The sequence below is a fragment of the Molossus molossus genome, unplaced genomic scaffold (assembly GCF_014108415.1).
Source record: "Molossus molossus isolate mMolMol1 unplaced genomic scaffold, mMolMol1.p scaffold_m16_p_8, whole genome shotgun sequence".
Taxonomy (NCBI): Eukaryota; Metazoa; Chordata; class Mammalia; order Chiroptera; family Molossidae; genus Molossus; species Molossus molossus.
In genome coordinates this window covers 87,273,406-87,289,609 of record NW_023425402.1, presented here as the reverse complement: position 1 = coordinate 87,289,609, position 16,204 = coordinate 87,273,406, and the positions used below count along the sequence as shown (strand labels likewise).

The 16,204-nt window shown below is 36.1% G+C and overlaps 1 protein-coding gene across 4 annotated transcripts in view; it reads left to right on the top strand.

Annotated features, from left to right (window-relative positions):
- The first annotated feature begins 6,432 nt into the window (after positions 1-6,432).
- Positions 6,433-16,204, top strand: part of HBS1L (HBS1 like translational GTPase) — an 83,623-nt gene continuing 73,851 nt past the window's right edge. The window contains exons 1-2 of one of the 4 annotated variants that reach the window (XM_036248069.1): positions 6,433-6,620; positions 10,290-10,355. In XM_036248069.1, the coding sequence (XP_036103962.1) occupies positions 6,578-6,620; positions 10,290-10,355 (109 nt within the window). In that variant the 5' untranslated portion in view covers positions 6,433-6,577. The remainder of the gene's footprint in view (positions 6,621-10,289; positions 10,356-16,204) is intronic. The other 3 variants (XM_036248066.1, XM_036248068.1, XM_036248067.1) reach the window with 3 other exon arrangements.

The following is a 16,204-nucleotide window of genomic DNA, read 5'->3' as shown; positions in this document are numbered from 1 at the left end:
AGTATCCTTCTACACATCTGTGTCATTTTATAGCTTTTAGTATAGGCCATATGTTACTGGGCATTTAATTAGAAAACTCTAGCGCTTTTCTTTTTTTTTTATTATTTCATTTCATTTCATTTTTTATTAATTTATATTTATTACAGATGATTCTCCTTTTTCCCCCATTGACACCCTTCTTCCCACCCCCCCATCCCATCCCCAGTTTTGTTGTCCATGTCCATTGGTTATGCATACATGCATATAAGTTCTGTGGTTTATCCCCCCCCATCCCCCCCGCTCCTCTTCTGAGGTTTGTCAGTCTCTATCCTACTTCTATGTCTCTGGGTCTATTTTGTTCATCAGTTTATTTTGTTCATTATATTCCACAAATAAGTGAGATCATGTCTAACACTTTTCTTATATGATGTGTTTAATGTCACAGTGAAGCTATTCTTACTCCCTCTTACTCTTCTTTTCCTAATGATTAAGATAAATTCCTTTATTCTTTTAAAAAAGTATTTAAGTGCAGAAGCACCATAATTTATTTACTTACACTCTTATGAATGTTTAAGTAGCTGCTGAGAGCAAGAACAGAAAAATTTAAATTTAAGTCCAAATAGTAGATCAGTAACTGTTCAGTTTAAAAGAGAAAATAAGGAATAGACTTAACTTCAGGAAATATTGCTGAATGAATTCTAACCCAGATATATCAAAGTTCTTAGCTTTTATTAATATTTTAAAAACAGGACACTCTGAAGGCATAGGAAACACTTAAAATGTACATATATATATTTTGGATATCAAAGATTGAAAATTCCATTGACGATTTTTTTCCATTTTCTTTTTATTTATTTATTTTTTAAACTGCAGTATAACATACACAGCAAGGTGCATAAGTCTTAGAAATACAGCACAATAAAAATTCACATATGTATAGAACCTCCTTTGTGGTTTTTCAATGCTATGTGGTTTCCCATTAAATGGATATGTCACAATTTATTCGAAAACATTTGGTTTGTTTACATTTGGGGGCTACTAGGAATAATATTTCTATAAACTTTCTTATACACAAGCATTATTTTTTGTTGGGTGTGTACATAGGAGTGTCATTTTTGGGTTATAGGGCACACATACTTTTGGATACGCATACCGCCAAAAGGTTTTCAAAATGGTTGTACCAATGTGCACATGCACTAGCCATGCTTGAGACTTCCAGTTGCTACACATCCTTGCCATCACTCACTATTGCCAATACTTCTAATTTTAGTCATTCTGGTGGGGTATACCCATGATTATTTTATCTGCATTTTTTATGACTAATGATGTTGAGGGTCTTTTCAAGTGCTTGATACCTATATGGATATTCTTTATTGTGATGTGTCTGTTTGGGACTTTTACTTATTTAAAAATATTTTTTATTGGGTAAAATTTGGAGAGAGTGCATAAGCTTGTGTGTATGTTCTACATATGAGTTCTTCGTGAGATATATGTGCTGCATATATCTTCTCCTGGACTGAAACTTGCCTTCAGAAGTTCTTAATATTGTCTTTTGATGACTAGGCATTCCTAATATTTTATTGAGATATAATTGAAATATGACATTATATTAGTTTCAGGTGTACAACATAATGGTTTGATATCTGTATATATTGCAAAATGGTCACCACAGAAAGTCTGGTTAACATCCATCACCACACATTGTTAAAATTTTGTTTTCCAACACTTAACCGCTGAGCCAAACCAACCAGGGGAGAACTTTTGATATCTATTCTCTTAGATCTTTCTAAGTTCTAACTTTCAAATATATAATATTGTATTAGTATAGAAGTTCTTAATTTATTAAAGTTCAATTTGTGAATCTTTCTTTTCATGGTAAGTGCTTTCTGTGCCCTGACTAAAAATCTTTGCCCACTTCATGGTCATACAGATATTTTCCTATTTTTTTCCCTAGATTTGTGATCAAACAATATATTGACAAGACCAACTCCTGCATTCCTGAATTGCATAGGTGACTTAGTTGTAAACTGGATGCTCACATATGTGCAGCTCTGATTCTGAACTCTCCACAGTGTTGCAATGTTATACTTGTCTATCCTTGTATTCATATCACACTATCGTACTATTGCATACAAGCAAGTCTTAGTGATAGTGTAAGTTCTTCAACTTGATTCTTTTTTGATATTATCTTAGCTATTCTAGGATCTTTACAGAATCTGACTGCCAATTTTCACTAAAAAAAAAGAACAAAAAACAAAGAAACTACTAGGATTTGACTAAGATAACATTGAATACAGATTAAATTATAATTGACATCTCTTTCATTTAACAAAATAATAGTGACTTTAACAATCCATAAACTTGGTATATGTTTCCATTTACTGTGAATTTCTCTAAGAAATGTTTTCTAGTTTTGGTTTAGGCCTGTACATCATTCTTTATATTTATCCTAACTATTTGACAATTACTTTCATGCTAACATAGCTAACCTATTTTTAACTTTTATTTCTATTTGTCCTTGTTATATGCAAGTACAATTTTTTTTTGGTGTATTGATGCTAGTAATTAACTTATTAATTTTAATAGTTTAATTATATACTTTCACTTTGAAATTTAAAATAAAATTACAATAGAATAAAAAATATATAGAATAATTAGAATGAAATCTTCAGTGCAAGACCAGTCACTTAAAACTAGAAAGAATTTTGAGAAAGTAAAGAAAATGTATAATGGAGAGACATGATGTGCCTGTGTTGAAAGACTGCATGTTTGTAGCAATGTTAAATGTCGATTTTCCTCCAAATTATCTGTAGATTGAACAAAATACCAGTCAAACTCCCAGAAGGAATATTTGTATTAACGGATAACCTCATTTTGAGATTGATATGAAAATTTCAAGGACCTAAAATAGCTAAAAGAACTTTGAAAAGGAACAAAATTGGAGAATTGGCACTTCCTCATTTTGAGATTTATGAAGCTACAGTAATCATGACAGCATGCTGTTGGTGTCAAGCTAGGTCAGCAAATCAGCAGATCAATGAAACAGAATGGAGAGTCCAGAAATCAGAAATATGGACAACTGATTTTTGGCATAGATGCAATTCAATGGAGAAAGGACCTTTTTTCAACAGTGATATTGGAACACTTGAATATATATATATATATATATATGAACTTTGAGTCAAACCTTATACTGTATACAAAAATCAGCTGAAAATGGATAAAAAATCTAAATTTAAAACCCAACACTATGAAATTTATTTTAAAAAGAAGAAAACTTTTGTGATCTTGGGTTAGGCAAAGATTTCTTAGTTACAAAATCAATAACACAATCCCATCATATAAAAAAATTAATAAATTGGACTTCATCAAAACTAAAAACTTCTGATATTTGAAGGACACTATTATAAAATGAAAAGACCAGTTACAAATGGGGAGAAATATTTCCAAATTATATATCAGATAAAGACATTACATCCAGAATATAAAAAGAACTCTCCAAAATAAAAAAAATAAGAAAGCAAACATCCCATTAAAAAAGTGACAGAAAGATTCAGACACTACACCAAAAATTATCTAGAAATGTCAAACAAGTATAGGATCTTTAGACCATACCAAGTGGAGAAAATGGAACTAACCTGGTGGTGGGAATAAAAATGTTACTACCACTTTGGAAAACAGTTCGGCAGTTTCTTAAAAAGCTAAAGATAACCTATCATGTCACACAGCCATTCTGCTCTTAGGTATTTACCCAGGATAAGTTAAAGCTTGTGTCCATACAAAGAGTTGTACAGGAACGATCATAGCTGCCTTATTTGTTGTAGCTAAAATTGAAAACCCAAATATCTATCCAGAGGTGAATAAAAAATAAATTGTGGTATATCCATACAATGGAATTCCCCTCTGCAATAAAAAAAGAATGAATATTGATTGATGTACCTACATGAATAAATATAAAGATGATTTTACTGTGTGTATGAAGCCAGATAAAAAATAATACGTATCATATGATTTCCTCTATAAAATTTTAGAAAATACAAACTAATCTATAGTGATGAAAGGTGACCAGTTGTTGCCATGATGGGGAGACAGTGAGGAGCAGGAGGGACAGATTATAAAGGTCCTGAGGAAACTTTTGGGAATCTGGATATGTTCATTATCTTAATTGGGTTCATGGTCTCACTGGTGACAGCATATGTCAGAATATATCAAATTGTACAATTTATGTATGGTTTATTGTTTGTCAAGGATTCCTCAATAAAGGTGTGAAAACTTTTCAGTAATGTAGATGTATTACTTTCATTAATAATTTTTAAACAAATTAATATAAAAATTACTTATTTGTATAGTCGTTTATGGTATTTGTTAAACATTTCATAGCCAGAGACCACATTTATCTTTTTTAGTTCAGCAATTCATTCAGCAAACATTCAAAGTGCCAGACATTAGGGTGTTGGAGAAACACAGGTGAAGCTTTCCAATTAGTATGGTGGAGAACCAGCATTTATTGAGTACTCAAGAAGTTCAGGGCAAGTCCTCCCCAAATATCATATTATTTTGAGCTGAAGGAACTGAGAAACAGCAGATGCAAGAAAAGCTCTCTAATCTGCCCTTTTCTATATATAACAGGCCACAAAATTTCCCATGAGAAAGGTGCCCTCCCTATACCAGGAGGAAAGAGTGTCCTTCTCACTAAAGATTGGAAATTGATGCTGAAATGGATCTGTACAAACTTACTGAAATAACCCTTATCTTCTAGCAGTTTGTCCCCCGCATTCCACATATCTTCTAGTCACTTTCCCGTAATTTATTACCCATAGCCCAAGCCCCATTGTCTTGTCAATTCTTCATAAATTGATTGCTTCTTTAAGAGGTATAAGAGTCTTCTGCTCTAGTAACTTCTTCAGGTCTTCATTCTCTTGTGAAGTCTCCCATATATCAGGAAAATTTTAAACTCGTATGTTTTTTTCCTGTTAACTTGTCTTATGTCAGTTTAATTCTTAGACCCCGTCAGAGACCTAAAGCAGGTAAAGAATTTTTCCTCATAGTACCTACCATGTAACAGCTACTGTTTTTACATCCATCATTTCATTCACTTTTCACAAAATAGAAGACATACCTTCTTGTATCCATTTACAGATGAAAAAGTTGAGCCCAAATAAGTTACCATACAGAAAGTGGCAGAACAGGTACTGAAATCCAGGTTTGTGTGACTCCAAAGTCATGGTACTTTCCATCAAACCACAATAAAAAATAGACATCTAAAGAATTCTGGGGCAAGGGTTAAAATCCCTAAAACTTTCTGAGGAAATCAGTGAAGGCTTTGCTATTGGAGCCTTATTGCTTGAGAAGGCTCTCAAGTATTTAGAATTTGAGGGATTGCATTATTAATGAATTAGAGGCAAATTATATAGCATCCCTCAAGCAGAAGTAATGTCTTTTTCTTTATTGTTCCTGTAGTTCTGTTTCTGAATGGTCAATTTATAGCTCATCTTCTTTATACCTCAATGAGTTGTACTGAAATTCATAACTGAGAATTATAGTGGGTTGGAAGTTGTCACTTGTATTTCAATAACATCTGAAACTTTAAAGCACCTACTAAGATTCATGTGAAATCATCTTGCATAAATTTATAATTCACAACTTTATGAGTTATATACTATTACTATCTCTATTCTACTAATGAACAGACTATAACAAAAATTATCTGAAATTGTAAAATAAAAAAACACTTAAGACATTTAAAATTAGGAATTATTTTCGTGTTAATTTTTATTATTCTTCAACAACATTCATCATTACCCTAAGCGACCTTAGATGTGCCATTTCTAAAGAGTTATATTTAATACTCTTAGTATGTTACAGTGGATTACTTGTTAAATGAATGCTCAGTGAATAATTTTTTTTTTATTATGCAGATAATCCTTTTATGGGCAAGGGCAGGTAATTGTTTACTAGAGGTATTAATGCAGGACAGATACATGAAACCATGAACAACATGAAAGCCTGGTGACTTATTGTAGCCGATTCTCAATTTAACCATATATACCCATTTAAAAAGAGTATCCCCCCCCAAAGCTTGGGTTAATTCTTAAAAAATATATATATACATAAGTTTGTTAGTACTTATTATGGGCATAAGTAGGCCTCAAAGATGAAAGTTGTGTAAGACAGTTGGTGGCCCTTATTCAGCACAGCTTTTTCACTAGATTATCAGAAACCAAATATGGAAAATAATCTAGAACGCCGGTGTAGGTCTAGGATTCTCGCTAGTAACAGTTGCTCCAAACGCCAAATAATGAGCAGTGGAATTCCGTCGTTTTGGAACTCGTCAGTCAATCTGTGTGTAGGCGGGGCCACGTCAAAACGGAACGCCAATCTGCGCGAGTGCGCATGCGTTCCCAGTCAGGCCGGTGACCCTGAAAGGCTGCGGTCGCGCAGTGGGCAGACAGGACGTCCGGCGTGCGCAGGCGCTCAGCGCAGAGGCCTGCCGGAAGCCAAAATGGCGTTTAGGTGTTCTCCAGGCCGCAGTTGGCGCCTTATCGGTTTCTGAGCGGGTGTTTTGTAAGCGGCTGTGGCAAACGCCCTCTTCGCCGCCATGGCCCGGCATCGGAATGTTCGCGGCTATAACTACGATGAAGGTAGGTGGCGGGCCTATGCCGGGATGTCATTTTCTCCGTTCCAGCTGGGATCCCAGCTTATTGGCATCCCCTTGGATTTGTGAGTTCTGGCCGGTGGTGCCTGCTTGGAATTCAGAGGGAGCTCAGTTGGAGAAAATAATAGGCCCTCTGCGTGCCAGACTATTGTTTTATGTCGTGATTTCTGCTCTTAGGAATTGATGTTATTTAGGGCAGGGGAGGTGCAGCCCGGCGTCATCTGGGAAGGACGCCTGGCGAGGTTGGGACCCGGTGGTGTTTGTGCGCGTAAGCGTTATCACCTCTCCCTCCCATTGTTTCCTCCCAGGCCGGCACACACTGCCCACTTCTAGCCCCTTTTCCCGACTTCCCAACCCCCTTTCAAAAAGGCCCATAAACGTTGCTTATTTGTGAAACACGGGTTGATTGAGTTAATGATCACATTCATTTGTTTTGTTGTAACTGTGTTTTCATAATTATTTAGTGCAGAATCTGGTTTGAGCTGATTAATTTTATTATGACTTCCAAGTTAAATTGGAAATTTAGGGGACAGTAGAAAAGATACATATTAAAAAGGCCCAAAGAATAAGTAGATTAGATTATTTTAGGTACATACTTAATTCTTGGTTGATAATTCTCAATATAAGTGCATTTTTGGAATGGGAAAAAAGCAGTAATAGAAGAAAGAGGACTTCGAAAAGGATTTACTGATTTTGAAAATGACAGAATAAAAGAAAATGTATATGAATGTTCTCTAGGAGTTTAAAAGAAGTTACAATTAGTTTAGGACAAGCACAACATCTGTATGCAGTGGATAATTATGGGTCATGCTAAGTATCATATAAACTAAAATTACAGACAAACATGATTGAGTGCAGAAGAGAAATAAAGACCTGTTTACTTTGTAAAGTGCAGCACATGTAGTACACTTAATATGTTGATGGTTGTTATTGGCATTCTCAGCAGCTTATTGTAGAGCATCAGTATGCTCTGACCGTAGGGGAGGGTAGCTTACACCCTCTGCTGCATTTGGAGACTGTAATTCAGCCTGGCATATGTTAGGTACCTGGTATTCACCTCAGCATGGAGGCCCTTTTCAGTATTGTATGTGGACCAGAGTTACTTAGGAATTACTCTAGCCTGGGAGGTATTTTTGCAGATATGCTATAAAAGACACGAATAGGCCTAATTACTTTGATAAAGTAATTCATTTATTTAATAAATTTGTTTTCTTTAATATCATTTCCTCAACTAACATTAATTGAGTGCTGAGTCTTCATTATTTGAATGCTTAGTGTACTGTTCTAAGCTTTGGGGACCGATAGTGAGATGTTTGAGGGAGTCTAAAGGGGGAGATACACAAGTAGTAGATGACTGGAGTATGAGATGCTACAAAAAGTACTCACAGAGTTTGGAGGAAGCTAAGTAAGTTAGAGTACCTTATTCAGAGGGAATTGGAGGAGTTTGATTAGGATTTCCATGTGAGGGAAAGCTTCCTGGAGAAGTGCTTGGCCTGAGGGAGTGAGTGCTAAATATCTTCTTACCTTGGCATCTCCAGGTTAGGTGGTCATGTTTCTTTGGAACAACTGATGACATCATAATCAAACTTTTCCTATAGCAGAGGAGGTTCATTCCCTTTTCTTTCTTTTTTTTTTTATCCTCACCTGAGGACATTTTTCCATTTTTTATTCAGATAGAGCGGGAGGGAGAGAGAGAGAGAAACATTGATGTGAAAGGGACACATCGAGTGGCTGCCATCCACACGACCCAACCAGGCCTGGGGACAAACTGCAACCGAGGTAAATGCCCTTAGCGGGAACCGAATCCAGGTCTCCCTGGACCGCAGGTCGACGCTCTAACCACTGAGCCAAACCGACCAGGGCTTCATCCCCTTTTCCTGCTTAAAATTTCTACTCATTTTAAGGGTCCAGTATATTTCTGGTCTTCTCAGTTAAGCTTTCCCTTGTTTCTCAGAATAATAATTTTAAAATTCTCAAAACTAATATAACTTAATTAGAGAGAGTCTGTGCTCCAAAGCCCATGGTTTTCTCTATTTAACTCTCACATTGTTCTCTGTAATTTGGATAGTACTTTGCATAACTGTCTTAGCTACCAGTATAAAAATGCCAGGAAGGCAAAGTCCATATATTTACTCCAATGGCTACCATATTGCTTGGATGAAGTCAGTACTCCCAAAATTTTGTTGAGGAAAAGAACTGTTTTATAAAGATCCAAGGAAAGGATTCTCTTCCATCTTTTTATTGTGGTCCTTTTATGGTCAATTTCAGTATTGAAAAACTGATATAATGAAAAAGATTCTTGTTTTTTATATCGAAAAATATTTTTGTGTGTGACTGGCACTTCATTTATTTGCTAATAAGTTATTATTAACTTGGGATTGTGATCTAATTTATTGAATTATACATATTAGTCCAATAATAGCATTTATCTAATTTTTTTTTGCCATAAACATTTGGTCTCAGCCTTTGAACAAAAACTGGTTAACTATCCTTTGGAATTGGTTTAAATATTATATTTCTGGGATCTTTCCCTAGCCACCCCATACCCAATTCTATTTTTGTCATTCATATGTGTGTTCTCCAATAGCTCTGTATTTCTCATGTCAAACACTTGTCATATGGTTTTGTAATTACCCATTTTCTTGTCTGTTGTCTGTTAGATTTCAGGTTTGTGGAGATCTGGAATGTGCCTGTCGCTTACTGTTGTACCCCAAATGTCCCTAATAGTTCCTGACATAGTTCCAAGTGTTAGTATTTGTCGAATGAATGTCTTTATGCAAAGATACTTATATTTTTTGTGGGTTTTTAGTTTTAAGTTGTTTGATTCATTAGTTTATAATAAAACAAGTATTAATTTAGTGCCAAACATGATCTAGGTAGTTGGCTGCACATAGTCTTGCCCTGAAGAAGCTATGGTCTCACGGAGTGGAACAGGCAGAGTTAGTGCTTTGAAGGCTTTCAGCTGGAGGAGTGTGCTGGAGAGTACGAATGGCGGGGCTTGCTGCTTTCTACCGGAGTGGTCAGGGGAGACATCTGCAAATAGGTGACATTTGAGTGGGAACCTTAACCAAGAGGAGGAATAGCCGTAGGAAAATTTGGTTAAAAACATTCTGGTCAGTAGGAAAAAAGGCCTATTAGCCCGAGCAGAGTGACTTCAAGGGAGTTTAGGATAAGGTAGTTTTTATAGAGGTTACCTTGTTCTCATGAATAAAATCTGCTTTCATGGTCTGATTGTATACCCTGTGCTCATTAGTTGTATAAAAAATAAATGCTTTGGTTTTAGAGGGCATTTGGTGAAAAAAATGGATGGATTTTATTTCAGATATTTGTCAACACTAGAAAGACAATTCAAGTATGTGGTCTGTGGCATTATTATTTGATCACATGAGGTGAAAAATTGGAATGACAATAAAACCCAGTTAGCTTAAAAACAAGAACCATGTATGTCTCTATAAGTGTATAAATATAGAAAGTCAGTAAATACCTACTTTGTAGGTAACATTTTTAGAATTTTTTTGAAAAGTGGATATTCCAAGTTTCTTTAATTTTGATGAACAATTTAATTTCTTTTGGAAAAACTTCAGATGCTTTTTTGTTAATAACTAAGAATATAAGAATTTGTAAATGAATTTATATCTTGTGTTTTTTATTTTAGATTTTGAATATGATGATCTCTATGGCCAGTCTGTAGAGGATGATTATTGTATTTCTCCATCAACAGGTAAATTTAAAAAATCATTTGATTTCATTATTTGGTTGTTCAAAAATATTGTTAGTGTCATTCTATGACTAGAATGTTCCATAAGCCTATAACATTATATAACATTATTATTTTATTTTATTTTATTTTTATCCTCACCCAAGGACATTTTTCCATTTTTGTTCAGGTAGAGTGGGAGGGAAGAGAGAGAGAGAGAGAGAGAGCAAGAGAGAGAGAGAAAGAAAGAGGAAGAGAGGAAGAGAGAGAGAGAGAGAAAGGAAGAGAGAGAGAAAGGAAGAGAGAGAGAGAGAGGAAGGGAGGGAGAAAGAGAGAGAGAGATAGAGAGGGAGAGAGAAAGAGAGAAAAACATCGATGTGAAAGGAACACATCGAGTGGCTGCCTCCCGCATGACCCCAACCTGGGCTGGGGACAAACTGCAACCGAGGTATGTGCCCTTAGGGGGAACCGAACCAGGGTCTCTCTGGACTGCAGGCTGATGCTCTGACCACTGAGCTAAATGGCCAGGGCTATATAACATTTTTAAAAGATAAATATATGTTAACTTTTAAAGGTGTATAAAATGATTTTTTTTACCCGTGAATAGAATTGAAAGTTTTGATTCCATTATTTAGCTTTAAACAATTTGAAGGAAACTCTGAAAACTGGCTTTTCCAATATTCTTTGTAACATGCAATTAATCTAAAGTGTACTAGAATGGTAATTTTATCTAAAACTAAAACTTATGAAGGTAGATGGCAGTTAATGATATATTCTCAGGAATATCTTGAATATTAGAAACATTGAAGTGTTGTTCCCTTTGTACAGTACTTTAGTTTATCTACTGTTAAACAACTTGGTAAACAAAATCGATTCGTGTGTTTTGACTTCTGATGGAGCCATAGAGTGATTTGGAGTTTAGATTCATGTAGGATTCCATATCAGAACTGCATCTTCTGTCTAATCTGCCCAAAGTTTTCTTCTTTGCCAATGTATAAAGATAACACTCATGTGTTCTCTCCAGCAAAGACTGGATCTTTGATCCAGACCTTTCTCTCAGTAATTTCTCTTAACAATACATCTGTCTTCAAATTTCTATCTATTCTATAAAATTAGTTAAAATGCCTGCTAAATTTTACCATGCCATAAAAGGGGTACAATTAAATATAGATACAGCATAAATGTAATTCCTAAAACTTATTTTCCCCAAGTTTAAAGGTTTCATGTGATTAATACTTTCATCAAAGCTCGCCTTTTCTTTAATACAGTAAAACCTCAATATAATCGTCTAATTTGGGTGAGGGGGTATCCATTAAAGCCAGAAGTTTGTTATATAATAAAGTAGGTTTTCCAAATGTGTGCATTAAAAAATTGACAAATTAACTAGTTTATCTGCTTTTACTTAGTAGACAAGTTTGTATAATTAAAATTAAGTATGCATGAAAAATTTAACTTCACAGAAAAGTTTTCTATATGTATTACAGTAATTTTAAATTTATACTGAACAGGTCAAGTAAATGCATGTGTTTACCAGTCACCTTGAGTAAACAGAGGCGCATGGCTGGGGCACGGCTAAGTACTGTCAGTGGCCCCCCAAGAATTAAAACTTTTGCAGAATGTCACGTCACCCGACAACAGAACCAATTACCAGGTTCAGTGCCGTGTGATCTCGTGCTAATCATTCCCTGAACATTGTTTAGGAGAGGTGACTCTTGGATTTAAATATGTAGACTAACTCATTCATTTATCTAGTCTTACCTAGTAGACTATAGTTGTAGATATGTAATATTTATGTTGGCAAAGTTACTACAGTGTTTTTTTCAACATATGGCCTATTCGCTAAAATGTATTAAAGATAGCAGTGAATTAATAACAAAAACTAACCTGTTAATTTAATTATAAGCAAATCTTGGTTAAAGCGTTTTAAGTGCATTTTAAAGCTAAATAAGGGGTTCAAAAGACCATTTTATAGAGATTAAGGATAATACTTTTGGGCTCCTATAATTCATTATCAGAGTTGACTAGGTGACAGTGATATCTGGTAGCACTGACTTGATCACTCACATTCTAAGTGCAATAGAGAGCATGGCACGTTCATAAAACTGGGAAGATGATGCAGCTTGATAATTAGATAGGTTTAAAAAAATCTCTTCTGCATAGTAGATACTGGATGGAAGGCAGTACATGAGTAATTGTAGGTAGATTAGTTAGGAGACTATTACACTGATTTGGAAGAAGTGAGGATATTTTAGATAGTGTTCTCAAAATGTCCATGTACCATTAGTGTCACTTGACTTGAGAATTTGTTAGAAAAATAATTCTGGGCCCCAACTCACAGTCAAAAACTCTTGAGGGTGGGGTATAGCTACTGTTTTAACAAATCCTCCAGGGTATTCTGAGACTTGCTTTGACAACCATTTTTTAGGACCAAGGTGACAGCATTGGGTTTGGAGATAGGCTCAAGTACAGGCGTTAAGGTCTACAGAAGTTGGAAGTTGGTTGAATATGGCTTGTACAGGGGTGAAAACCTTTATAGAGAGAGAGACTACTGAAAAATATCTTAATATTACAGACTAGCCTATTCATTTATCTAGTATTATCTTGATAAATCATGCTTAATCTTGAGTAATGAGCTAAGAGTACACAAGATTAGGTATTCTGAGAGTGTTTTTCTGAGATTTGCACTTATGGCCTAGTTTTCTTGAGGTCAGAATTTACCCTTGTCTCTCACAGCTCTTGAAGTGTGTATTGTTTGTGGTTCACATCCAGGACCATCTGACTCTTTGAGAGTTACTTTTGAACACACCAAGAAGTAAACTGACTTTATCAAAGTAAGAGATAAATGGTTTTGAGTTTCTTCTGTGAAAACTGGTATGTTTAACTAAAGCATGTGGTTTTGAGTTTTTAAAATTTTTCAAAACATGTATAGTCATGTACCACATAACAACATTTCAGTCAGTGACAGACCGCATATATGGCGTTGGTATACCCTATAGCTTAGGTGTGTTAGAATATATCCCTGTTGTTAAGCAGTGCCTGACTGTATAACATAGCAATATCATATCAGAAACTTTTCTTATTAGTGTTATATTTTCCAAGATATTTTTAATGAAATGAATAGTTTTAGAACTATTATCTAAAATATCCTTCTATTAGAAGGATACTTTTCTTAAAGAAGCAGCTAATGTCATTGAAGAGATGATCATATTCTGGGTCTAATGAATTCTGATAACTGAGTGACTTTATCAGTTAGTAGAAATTTGTAAAATTTATCAGCCAATGTATTTTTCAAACTCTACTAAGCACAGTTTTCCTGATCAAAGGGTGATTTCTGACTGTGATAGCTTTTTTCCCTTTTAGGAAGATTGACTTTCTTTTTTTAATCCTCACCCAAGGATATGCATACTGATTTTAGAGAGAAGGGAGGTGCTGGGGGAGACACAGAGTGAAGAGAGAAACATGTGAGAGAGAACATCTATCAGCTGCCCTCCTTACATGCCCCAGCTGAGAACAACCTACAGCCAGGGCAGAAGGATTAATTTTGATATTGAATATTGAACAGACATCAAAGAGCTGGAGATAGCAAAAAGAGCCTATATATAAAACTTTATTTGGACAGTTGTGAATTTTGTTTTAACTAATATAATCAGAAGTGTTAAAAGATAAACTGAGGGCCCTGGCTGGGTGGCTCGTTGGTTGAACCGTTGTCCCCATACACCAAAAGGTTGCGGGGTCCGTTCCCAGTCAGGGCACATTACCTAGGTTGCAGGTTCAATCCCCGTCGGGTGCATAGTGTAGGCAGCCGGTCAGTGTTTCTTACATTGATATTCTTCGCTCTCTCTCCCCCACTTCCTCTCTTTCGAAAAATCAATGAAGACATATCCTTGGGGTGAGGATTAAAAAATATTTTTAGAAAAAGATAAACCGAGGCATATTAAGATTTTTTTAAAAAGAGTTTGAGCAAACGACAATTTGAATCTGGCAGCGCCAAACTGCAGGTGGTTAGGAGCACTCCATTATAGGAGATAAGGGCTAAGTTTTTATAGAAAGATGCAAAGTAAAGCAAAGAAGTTATTTGCTTGTCTATAGCTTAAGTGGTTACATTATCTGGGAGAACCTAGTTCGCTTTTTAAAAATCTTTTTCTTTTTATTGATTTTAGAGGGAGAGGGAGAGAGATAGAAACATCGATGAGAGAGAACATCAATTGGCCACCCCCAACATGCCCCGCACTGGGTATTTGGGCTACAACCTGGGCATGTGCCCTGACCGGGAATCAAACTGGCGACCTCTTGGTGCATGGGTCGACACTCAACCACTGAACCACACCAGCTGAGCGAACCTAGTTGTTTTTTTGTGATTGGTGGTTCTTTTTTTTTTTTTATCCTCACCCAAGGACATTTTTCCATTTTTTTGTACAGATAGAGTGGGAGGGAGAGAGAGGAAGAGAGAGAGAGGGAAACATCGATGTGAAAGGGACACATTGAATGGCTGCCACTCGCACGACCAACCAGGGCCGGGGACACACTGCAATCGAGGTACATGCCCTTAGCGGGAACCGAACCCGGGTCTCTCCGGACCGCAGGTGGACGCTCTAACCGCTGAGCCAAACTGGCCAGAGCGTGATTGGTTGTTCTTAATCCAGAGGCATTTACTGGAATTAACTCTGCTTTAGTTTTCTATTTGCCACCAAGGCATTAGAACCACTTCATGTAATGGTCTCCTTCTGTGGTTACATGCTAACAGTAGTGATCCTTATTCATTCCATTCCAACTCATATCCTTTATTGAGCATCAATTCACATGTAAGAAAAAGCCTAGTCTAATACATTTATAAATTAGTGTAGTATAAGGCAGTCACTGAAAAATCCCATTCATACAGCATGCTACATAACAGTATGGTGGGTAAAGAAATAGTTGTGCCTGAAGGAGTCTGGGAAGCCTTCTGGAAGAGGTGGGATTGGGACTGGTAAATATGGGCGTCAGTGGCATACTAGACAGAGGAAACAATGGTGCTTAAGCAGTAGCCTCTAAGGGAGGTGTGTTTGGGAAGAGCCACATGATAAATGCAATTGCGGTAGGAAATAGGGCTAGGAAAGAAACTAGGAGCCAAATTGTGGAACATAGTTTTTAATTTAGGTGTGTAGTGTCAGCTTATTAAAGGGTTTTGAATAAGGGAGTAGTATTTTTGGAAGGTAATGATGAAGTGATACAAAGTGGACTATCAGTGAGCCAGATGAAAGGGAAGACTGGTAGGCGAGTGCTTTCTAACCTTCCCTGGTGCTACCAGTCAGCCGAAATGAAATCCAGGTTCCCTGCCCCATGCTAGCACCACTGAATCCAACTATCCCAGGGGAAGAGACCTAGGAAGCCAAATCTTGAATGAATGCTTCGTATGATTTTTATTTTAAGGTGTTTAGGAAACAATTTTAGGCAATTTCAGGAGTCAGGTTTTGAATTCTTTGAACTTTTATGTCTGTCAAAATGCCTTAATTTTAAAAGCCACTAAGGGTGTCCAATTTTTTAGAAAGCATTTAAATTTTTAGAAAGGAATAGCATTTTATATTTACCACCCCCCCCCCCCTTTTTTTTTTTTACCATTGCCTTTCTCTCTTTTTATTACATTTGATACCTTTTGGGCTCTCATTTCAACCTCAAATATTTGGACATTTTTTCTTCCTCTAACTACCCTCCTCCCCTCCCCACTGCCCTGGAAATCCAACCATTAATATTTCCAAAACAGTGACCACAGTATAGCTTTCTGAGTTGATTTTCGTGGGGGTTTGGGGCAGGAAAACCCCCCAGAAAAAATAGCCCCTAGGAGGTAGAGTAGAAGCCTAGACATTGACAACTTCCTTTTCTCTGTCAATAGTTCC